This window comes from Embiotoca jacksoni, unplaced genomic scaffold (genome assembly GCF_022577435.1).
Source record: "Embiotoca jacksoni isolate LCO1_2020_lvr unplaced genomic scaffold, fEmbJac1.0.p SCAF_6, whole genome shotgun sequence".
Lineage (NCBI taxonomy): Eukaryota > Metazoa > Chordata > Actinopteri > Embiotocidae > Embiotoca > Embiotoca jacksoni.
The window spans coordinates 18911758-18922500 of record NW_027185414.1 but is presented as its reverse complement, the minus strand read 5'-3'; the positions used below and the strand labels follow the sequence as shown (position 1 = coordinate 18922500).

Sequence of the window (10743 nt, the reverse complement as noted above, 5' to 3'; positions counted from 1 at the left end):
TGAATAAGTGCTTTAATGTTGTAAAATGTGCAACGTTGCTCCTTGCAGAGATTACTGGCAGGTTTATTTTTATGTTCTATATCCAGCAGCTTAAAAGCTTTTTTTTTCTTTTTTTTTTTTAAGGATAACTTGGTCAGACTGAACCAGCTTTGAGTTTACAGCCTGAGAGGAAGGCAGGTCACGTTTTAAAATAGACTTAATTTATTACCAGGTACACAGCTTTGGTGAAGATGATTTATATAGAAGCAGAGTTAAAGTAAATTCTTGATGGTAGGCCAAATATAATGGCCAGAAAGAAAAGTTTGACATAATCAGGTAGACACTCTGGAGGCAACGCTTCCATTGAAGAAAAATAAATGAACTTTGAATCAGATGAACAGGGAACATTTAAATTCACATTTTTCTTATAATTTGTAGCATATCCCTAAATCCTTTCTGGGAAAGCTTTTAAGCAAATTCAGACCTGCAAAATAAAGCATCATCATGCATGTCAGTTTCTCTGTTTAGTTCTAAACAATCAGTGTTGGACCTTTTCTGTTTTTTTAGTCAGCACAAACATTTCTGCAGAAACTCTGTCATCAGACTCCTGGAACATCAAAGAGTGGCTGCTTCTTCTGTTTGTTTTTTTTAATGTTTTCTAATGCACCACAATGAAGACATAGTTTTCTGTTGACTGTACTGACTGTGCCACCCTGAAAGTCATTGACTTTCATTATTGTGTGCCTGTTGCTCTGGGATGAGCTGAACCCACAGCTCCACTGACTCATCCTCTCTAGATGGAGAGAATGGCCTTTTCTGCAGCCTATCAGATGTCACTGAGCTCCTCTGTTGTGGTCACAGCCATTCACAGAGGATGAATCACATTAATAAAAGCCATCATTGCATTGCTCCGTGGCTCAGCTGAGGTCAGCTGCTGGCATTTGAGCACTCACAACCTGAAAACACGGCGCGCTTCAAACAAAGTAGCTGATATTGATGTTTTCTGCTCGTGCATTACATTTTAAGGATAAATCTCAGTGTACTACATCCACTCTGTCAGCCATGCCTTTACTTATTATGAGCGTGTCTGTGTGTGTGTGAGAGACAGCAGGAGCTTCTGGTCTTTTATCTGTTTTAAAAGGGTCTTCACCTTCAAAGGCTCATCTTATTTCTCATCCTGCTGACTGATACTTTTCCTTAATGACATGTCTTTGAATACAAACACGGCTCAGAGAAGTGCGTCTCAACCTTGATATCAAATAACACTTTATTTGTTTGAATGCGTCGTCACCAAATAATTAACAGTGAGAGAGGAGGAAGGGACTGTTCAATAAATGGGGAAATCCTCTCGGGTATAGCCTAGACAGATGATGTGTGTATACTGGAATGTGTGCAAACATTATTTTTACATGCTTTTACTCAATATTCTTACCAAAGTAAAAGATAAAAATCTGGATCCGTTTTTTGTGGTGTTTTTTTGAAATGGTGAGCAGTAGTTGGAGACAACACATGACTAGTCAGTTTTAACAGACTGTACTAATGTATGCGTTTTAAAATGAAAAATGTCTCCCTCTGGTGGTGAAACAGCCAAACTCAGCATTTTATACATTTTTTTAACGTATTTTTTTTGTGTGGGTTTATTTGTTTATTATTGTAACCACAGTTATATTTTGACACAAAAAAGTAAACAGATTCAACATGAGATGGTTATTAATCCCTGTTGATTTCCAAACCAATCAGACATGGAAGGATGCACAGAGAGAAGATGGCATAATGCAGTGAAACAACATTTTGTTTTCCAGTTAAGTGTCTAGTGCCAGAGGCCCTGACCTCAAGTGTAACTCATCACTCGGTTAGCTACCCCTGTCACAGTTAACCAGATCATCCTACATTCAAGAAAATGAGTAATGCACCAATTATGGGAGAAAGGAAGAAAATGGGATCAAATTTAAAAGCCGTTTAGACATGGCGAAAAGCTCAACTATGGAGGAATTTTACTGAAGGGGCTTTGTGATTGGTATATAATAGCCAATATATCTGGATAAATGCAGGGATACTTGAGGTTTCGAACATGAATTGTTCATATATCAGAATTTATTTACTATGCCAACAGGCGAGGGAGAAATCCCTGCAGTCTGATCGTTGGCAGGCTGTAATGGCTTCTTATAGTGTCTCTAAATAATGCTCAGGATGGATTGAAATGTTTTTCCTTAATTTCTTCAGCATTAATTATTAACCAGCTCAATTTTCACAAGATCAAAATAAAATATGCTGAAAATAATTGCATCTGAAACTTACTTGCGTGCTAATTACTTTAAGATTTTTTTTTTTTCACTTCATTTGCTAACATTTTCCCCGAACCTCACATAACAACAGAAGTACTGCTTCCATTTTACAATTTATCATTGAAAATTTTCTGTGATCAAAATGTAAACGGAACCTTTCAACAACCGGTCTTTTCTCTTTGATTTTTTTTGTAGCCTGTCTGCATTATTTGAACTTTCTGCCTTATTTATATATTCCTTAACCCTTATATATCAAAAAGTAATTGTGGAATTTGTTACTTTTTTATTTACTGTATGCCTTATCGCGCTTCATCCAAACTGTTTTGGCTGATAGGAAACCTGCAGGACAACAGTTTCTAACTTGAGTCAGGCCCAAAGCCTGTTTGGTTTTTCATTGCCCTGTTGTATTTCCTGGTATAAATGTGTGTTATTTTTGTATTTAATTTTTACACTTTAACTATGTTTCTGGTGTACTTCAGTTCAGATATCAAATAAATGTGTCGTATTAAGACATTTTCTGGCTATTGACCTGGTTAGAAAACCTCATCACGTCTCTATAGATGATCTATGAATACCTGATATCAACACACACAACTTGTCTTGACCTTGTTTGACCCATGATTCTCAGCATGTGTCTAGCTGCTATAATCGAAGAAGAGTGTAAAGTGTAACAAGTCTGTCCTCAGAGTGTTTTCGATCGTGCTGACTCAGCTTCTTCTCGATGTTCCTCCCGTCAACAGAAATGCAAACATGCCTGCTCTCCTCTTATCAGCCGGGTCATTGACAGTCCGAACACAAACAAGCTAAATAGACACATTGTGGAATCCTCATGAGCTCAGTTTTAAACAGACAGAAAACACAGAGGCCCTCTGAAGGTGGTTCAAAATGTTCTAGAATGAATACAGAAAATTATGAATGTTAAAGAAATATGATATGGAACATGTAGTGCAAGATTTTTTTCAGATTGGTGTCTCATCTCATCTTCCTCTACTCTCCTTGTCTGCCATTGGGTTATAGATTTATTTGAACTTTTTGACTGAGAGTCAAGTAGCAGTCCTGAGAACAAGGTCAGTGACAGTTGGACCAACATTATAGTTAAGGATTGTAAAACCAGAAACAATGAGCATAAGATACCTTTTACTTTACACATAAAAACACTCATTCCAGCAGTTTAAAAGAAACATACTCTCCCTGTTTAAATTTTCAGAGCCTCAGATCGGCTCCAATATTTATATTTCTAAAATACTTCTTCTCATCCTTCTGTTACATTACTCTGTTTCTTTTTTCCTCCATTCCTCCCCCCTCGTCCCCCCTGGTGTTATTTCTGTCCTCAGGCTTACCCAAAGGCCTGGCCGCTGGTCAAGGCCTCCAAGTGAGAGGCGCAGCGTCTTGGGTAAAAAAATAACGTCATTAACTCCGCTTGGACAGCTGGCAACTTTTGTGTGGGCACAAAAAGACTAGTTCAGACAGCAGAATTGCTGATCAGCTTATTATTCAAGCCTTTTTAAGTTTGCCTTTCTATCTACTGCGGAAATCATTAAGTGGCTTGATGTCAAGATTTGCGACCCAGGAAGCACAAGAAGAAAACGGTGAGACGGAGATAAAACAGAGACAAGTTTGTCTCCGGCACAGATATTCATTATTTGGTTTGACAGGTGGGATTCATTAACTCTGTAATATAATGTAGTAAACCTCCTCCCTGAGGCATGTGCTGTAATCCCTGTGGGACCCTTTATAACTCTGCCTACTCTGCTCCACACACCTGAGGGCTGTAATAATCTCCAACTGTAGTCTGTGAGCACATATTTCTTTCTCTCTCTCTTTCTCAGCCTGTCTGCGTTTCATGTGCACACAAACACACACCACCACTGTGCTGTTGTGGTTGTCCTCTCCGTTTTTCATGTTGCTCTCCTGACCGGAGCGCTTGTTGTGTAGGAGGTGCAGCTTTCTTTTCTGGTTTTCGTTCTAAACACTTATCTTTTGTCTCTCAGATCTTGTTAGATGCATCACATCCACGCCAGATCAAAGAGGACCTGAGATCTGAATCAGTCCCTGGTAGCTCTGTGTTAACTGCTGCCGCTTGAGACGGGGGGCGCCTGTAGGCATGCCAGACCCCTCTCTGTTCCCCCTCACAGTTGCCCTCACCGGGGGACTTTCGGTCAATCTTTCCACATCGCTGCGTATTATGCAACATTGGATCGTCTAAGCCCTCATCACACTGGTTACCCCCTCTCAGACTCTCATCCCCCCTAGGCAGCTCCAGGCGGGCCCTGACTGTTGCCTCACAACCCATGACAAGCACATGATGTGAGAATGGCCATAGCTCAGGTATTAGCTGAGATAAAAAAAAAAAAAAGAGACAAAGGGATAAAGGAGAGTTTGTTGCACTAGTGGAACCTTTTTTTATTGTGAGATAATTCCTTCATATCTGGCAAAACATGGAGAGCTGGCTTATCCTGTTGTCATATCATATATCATATCACGGTAATATCACGATATAGTGTTTTCACATTAAAAGTAAATTAATTTGGAAATCAATGAAGTATTTAATCTTTTAAAAATAATCTATATCAATAATTAAATAATTACTAATAAAGTGATGTCATAATATGATTATATTGCAGTAGAATTTCCCTGAACATGATAATAGATCTTTGGAATGAGACTTGACATTTTCATGTTGATTCCTGGATTCTCATCATCAGTCCTCCTGGCGAGCTAAACTAAGCTAACCAGGTCCAAAACAAACATTTCCAAAATGTCACAGTCTCTCTGTTACTGCTCTTCACTTTACCGTTTGAACATGATTCACTGGTGCCAAGTGGGATTTCATTTTGGTCTGTGTCCTCGAGTGTATCTCTGGTGCACCTGGACATATTTCTTTGTGATTGTCGGATGCCATAATGCGGCGTAATCCCAACACTTAACCAAACAACTGCTCACATAAAAGAAACACGCTCACAAGCAAGGCTCCAGCACTGGGTGCACTTCTGTGACTGATTAAAGAACAACGACATGATCTGCTTTTCCCTCCTGGCGCCTGAGCAGTGAAACCCCTCAGATATCTGTATTGTCCGCAGCGAACAGATTTTTGTTTGTTTGTTGCATAAAGCTGAGTAGAAGTTGCTTCACATTTACTTTCACAGAAATTAGTAAGCATCTTATCTGAAAGCATGGAGTCTGTGATGTATGCATGCATGTGTAAGGGTGGGTATGATGCCTTATACATGTGTGTTGTATGTAAAAGGAATGGACATTATTATAATTCATTATTCTCTGAGAAACTCATTTTCATAAAATTTTTTCTTCTGCATCCTCCTCATCTCTCCTCTCCTCTCCTCTCCTCTCCTCTCCTCTCCTCTCCTCTCCTCTCCTCTCCCATTTATTAAAACACTGTATATACTATCACAGCAGTTCCCCCTCTAACTTGTTGTAACCTCTTTCTTTCCTTTTTTCTTCGTCAGCTCAACTTTTGATTAGAGAACAAATTGCTTCTCTACTCGTGCTCTCTCTCCTCTCTGGAAACGTGCAGGGAGCTGCAGCTCCTGCTGGGAACCCTGGAGACTTTTCTTCTTCTCCTCTTTTTTCTCTTCTCTTCCTTCTATGTTAATAGAATTAGGGGGTCTATAAGGACTCTGTATTGTGTATGCAACCCTCTTCATGTTACAGTAAAGTAGTTTCAGCCTTTATTATTACCTCAATTTGTAGGTTTTCTCTTTGCATCTCGGGTCTCAACAAGCAGCCAGGGCAACCTAACTTTGAAGATGATAATTTTCTGTTCCTCTGTTATCTTTTCTGCTTTATTCTTAATTCTTTCTCTCTTGTCCTCCATCCCACAGAGTCCTTTGAGGTTCTGATGAGGCAGGCGGAGAATCACACTAATGCTGTCCTCCAGGAGTCGTACCCCAGCGTGGCTGATCAGGCTATGGGCGCCATGTGGGAACTCTTCACCGACATTGGCCTCTTCTTACTGGGGTCAGAGCTCAACGTTGATGAGTTAGTGCAGCGCTTCTTTGATGCTCTTTTCCCTGTGGTGTACAATCACCTCGTCAACCCCGGCCTCAGCGACATATCACCCAGCTACGCTGAGTGTGTGAGGTCATTAAGCCGTGATGTCAGACCATTTGGTGGGGCGCCAGGCCTCCTGGCTGATCAGATTGCTCGCTCTGGAGTCTCTGGGAAGCTCCTGCTTCAGGCGATGCACCTCGGCATCGAGGTCATCAATACCACAGACCACTTACAGCTGAGCCGCGAGTGCAGGCGGGCTCTGCTCAAGATGCACTACTGTCCTCATTGCCAGGTATGGATGCATCCTCTGAAGAGAGTGTATTGATCTGAATTAATAAACTTTTTACCGGCAGCACTGATCCCGCAGTAATTTGCTCCACAGGGCTTAACCCAGTCCAAGCCCTGCATGGGCTATTGCCTCAACGTGATGCGCGGGTGTTTGGCAAGCATGGCAGAGATTGACACCCACTGGAGGGAGTTTGTTCGCTCGCTGGAGGGCCTGTCGGCAAGGATGCATGGATCTCAGGATTTGGAGCAAGTGCTTCTGGGAGTTCACACGCTGCTTCATGATGCTGTCGGTCATGCTCAGAAAAATGGACCCCGCCTCTCAGCACAGGTTTGGATCAGGATGAGAGATTTCATACTGTTTTTGATGGTAGACTCTTGTGGGGCTGTGTAAGAGGTGAAAACCAGTGTCACCTGCAAATCTGATAAATAAAAAGGTAAATAACAAAACATTTCAGATGGGCCAGACAGATTTTTTACGCTGCTATTACAGCTGCTAGCTCCATGTCAGAGAGGTACGTGGTGTTAAGACCAAAGATAAGAGGCTTGAAATTACACATATCACACACAAAAACAGGTCTGTCAGATTGGAGAAAGACAAAACTGCCCAAAAAGACATCATGTGGGTAGCTCCACATCAGAAAGTTAGTACAAACCAGCAACAGCTACCCCTCAGGTTACCACTCCTTAATTCTTTTTTTATTGGTGGTCTTCAGCCATCATCTTTAAAGTCTTTATTTCCACATGTGACTTTCTGTCTGTATTGATGCTATTTGTTGAGAGATGAATGCCCCAGGGTGTTTGCTCCTCCTGCACAGACTTTGCTGCACTAATTGAGACACCACAGCTCCATCTAGTGGCGGACAAAACTGGTGGCTGCTTGATAGACTGCACATGTAGTACATTCAGAAATTGAAGCTGATAGGCTTGGCTGTGCTAATGGCCCTAGTATAAACATCTGTCACTCAGCCATCTAAAATAAGGCCTGTTTGTCATGCACCAGTAAAGTTTAACAAGATTAGGAAATTCTTAAAATGCATGTTCCTCCCTCCGTGTTTGGACTTCAATTTGTGTTTGTCTCATTGGGTTATAGGTGCACAAGCTGTGTGGTCCACCAAGCAGGAAGCAGCCTGCACAGTCAGTCAGCCTCCAGCACAGCAGCAGAGAGTCCATCCCTCTTAAATCTCCCGTCAGGGTGTCGGGAGGCTCACTCGCTGTCAGGAGAAGGTCGGTGAAAAAGAAAGATGTGTGCATAGAAAGAAGTGTAATTTTCTCATTGTAGTTATTTAAACCTACAATTAATATGGAAAACACTTTATTGGACACGTTGTTTATCGGTGTGTCTACATGTGGCTACTGCTCTTTTCAGGGACTTTCTGAACAGCCTGCGTCTCTACCGCACGTACTACGGTGGCCTGGCGGATCAGCTGTGTGTGAGCGAACTTGCATCTGGTGACGGGCTGTCCTGCTGGAATGGAACCGAAATTGTTAAAAGGTATGTTTTTTTTATTTTTTTTTATTTTTTTTTTTAAAGAAGTCAATAATACAGATGGGTGAAAAATGAATTAAACCAACATCAAGTGTCTCAGTATAACAAACCGCCGCCACGACTCTTTAAAACAGCTTCTTCACAAATCTTCTCAAAACCTTTAAAAGTCTTTCAGAGGGATCACGAGCATCCTTCTGAAAGAGAATCCCTGAGTTTTTTTTATGCAAGCAACTACTGTAGATTCATTAAAGTATTCACGTATTTCCTTAAATTTGTCTACCATTTATGGTCTGTTTCGACAGACATGTTGTCAGAATGCTTCACTGTTAACTTTATAGTTTGATGCAGATTCACACACACTCAATCACACAACTACATATCAGACTACAGACAATAATCTATATATGTTTGACATCCCACAATAAATGTACCTAAAGTGAAGAATAAAGATGATTTTCTTTTTTGTAAATGCACATCATGAGATTACTTGCAAATGCTGTACTTCACAAGACAGAAACCCTTTTTTCCCTCTCCAAATATATTTAGTCCTTGTTCCCTTACTGTGCTGTTTGAGCCTCACTGTTAAAGAATAAGATGTGTGCAGTGTTTCACACCAGAAAGCTGCTCTCACATTCATCTGCTAGAAGTTTCTCTGCTCTCATCTTAAACCTGAGATTAACATATATATGTAAAAGCATTATTTGTGGCATCACAGCTTGACTGGAAGCCGGTCGTGGTCAAATTTACAACCCTGGGGGATGAATACATTTGATTGCAACTACGCTATTAGGTTCTTGAATTAAGTCTCAATCTCTGCTAGTTTCTTAGTTATTTCTATATAATAGACATGAACCTCCATGTATTCTGCTTGCTGAAATACCCACAGCTACACTAGCTAACAATTTAAATTGTTATCCATTTAAATATGCACACATGGGTGGCCTTTCCAGTGAAATCCTAGCTTGCCTGAGGTCAAAGGTTATGAGCTGCAGATATTTCTCACTGTGCTATCCTGGCATGAGTAGGCTGTTTGTACACCATTTGACCCCGGTCAAATACACCCACCCACCCTTCACATATATACTGCCTCCACAAACAAGATGACACCGATGTAGAATTCATCTATTAGCTGTTAGTGCCCGCAGACATAGATCTTGAATATGAATGGTTATGAACTGGAGCAGACAAACTGGCCTTTTTCATAGTATCAGTCAGCGCCCTTGCCTCCATTACATCACAACTCTATGTCTTATCCCAGCTGTCATCACTCAAGGACCCCATCATATATCTTCAGTCTGTGGTTGTTCCTCTTAACTGTCAGCTGCTGTCAGCAGTGTAGAAACAGCAGGTGGGCGTGTAGTTCAAACCACAGTGAGGTTGGAGATGCCAATTCAGGTTAGATGGTCCATTGTAAAGGATGACAGCTGTGTTGAGATCGTTTCACAGCGCTGTGTGAAGGTAAGAAAGAGGGAGCAGTTAAAAGAGGAAGAAGATCTTCCACCTTCTTGGCAACCAGACATTCACAGGCTTTTTGAGATTATGTGGTTGGAGCTGCTCCTCAAAACTGGTATTACTTTGGAGACAGAGTTTCAACACCTTAAGTTTCCATTACAAAGGAGGCAGACATTTTTGAGAGCGTAGATGTTTCTTATAAAGCGTCCGGCCAGCAGACTGCAGGCCATCTATCATCTCTGGCAGCAGCCCCTGGGAAATGTTTATGGTCTATGAGTGCAGCTCGGCTGTTTAACCCTCCTTTTCTCTTTTCCACATTCACGGCAACACTTATTGGTATGGACTCAGTCACCTCAGGTTCATTTGCAGCGCAGATTCATTTTGATTCAGCCGTTAGAGAAAAAGTCGAGGAAGAAAGCTGAGGAATAGGGAGACATTAAGAATCGGGGGAAACAAGGCTCCGAGGACACTATCGAGCAGAGTCCCCGCAGCTTAGCGGGCTTCCTGCAGATCTGCAATCCTGTGCTGCTTTCCATTAGCCTAGAACCATAGATGAGCGGCTGGGAGTCAACACAAGCTGAGACGAAAGCAATAAATAACCTCCTGCCTACGGGTCATAACCCAACATCCACTGAGAGAGAGGGGAATAAAACTCACTGCCGGATGGTGGCTGATTTACAGAAGCTTATCGAGGCCTCTGAGACCTTAAACGATTGGTTCAGTTGCTGTGTGTGTGTGTGTGTGTGTGTGTGTGTGTGTAATACTGTACATGTGTGTCTTATACAATAGCTCTTTGTGCGTGCTGACACAAATTGTTTTATAGCCTTAAAGAAGTAGTGAGTTGCACCAGAGATTTGTCTTCTTTTTAATAAAAAAAAAAAAAAAAAAGCACAAGCACAAAAAGCATGACACAGGAGCCCAAGACTTAAGGGAGATTTAAGGCTGGTCGTCATCAGGCTACCCGGAAAACAAAAAGATAAATAACAATCTGATATGATCATAGAGGAAGAACACAAGCGGCTTTCATGTCAATGTCTGTGAATGTAGATGATGGGGTCTCGCTTCAGAGGAGAATTGGTAAACACATTTTTTCTCAGTCTGTCTACTGATTTTTGTCCCTCTATTACAGACTCACACTGGGAGGGGAGAAAAAGAAGGGACAGGACATTTTCTAATTAGTGTTATGGATCATTAACAGTTTTGTGACAATTTGACCTGAAAAAAATCCCACATTGAGTCTCTGCA

At 41.3% G+C, this 10743-nt stretch overlaps 1 protein-coding gene across 1 annotated transcript in view; it reads left to right on the top strand.

Moving 5' to 3' along the window:
* The window catches only part of gpc5a (glypican 5a), a 122258-nt gene that overhangs the window by 19853 nt on the left and 91662 nt on the right, over positions 1-10743 (top strand). The window contains exons 3-6 of the mRNA XM_069173365.1: positions 6104-6564; positions 6655-6888; positions 7651-7784; positions 7927-8052. Coding sequence (XP_069029466.1) covers positions 6104-6564; positions 6655-6888; positions 7651-7784; positions 7927-8052 — 955 coding nt within the window. The remainder of the gene's footprint in view (positions 1-6103; positions 6565-6654; positions 6889-7650; positions 7785-7926; positions 8053-10743) is intronic.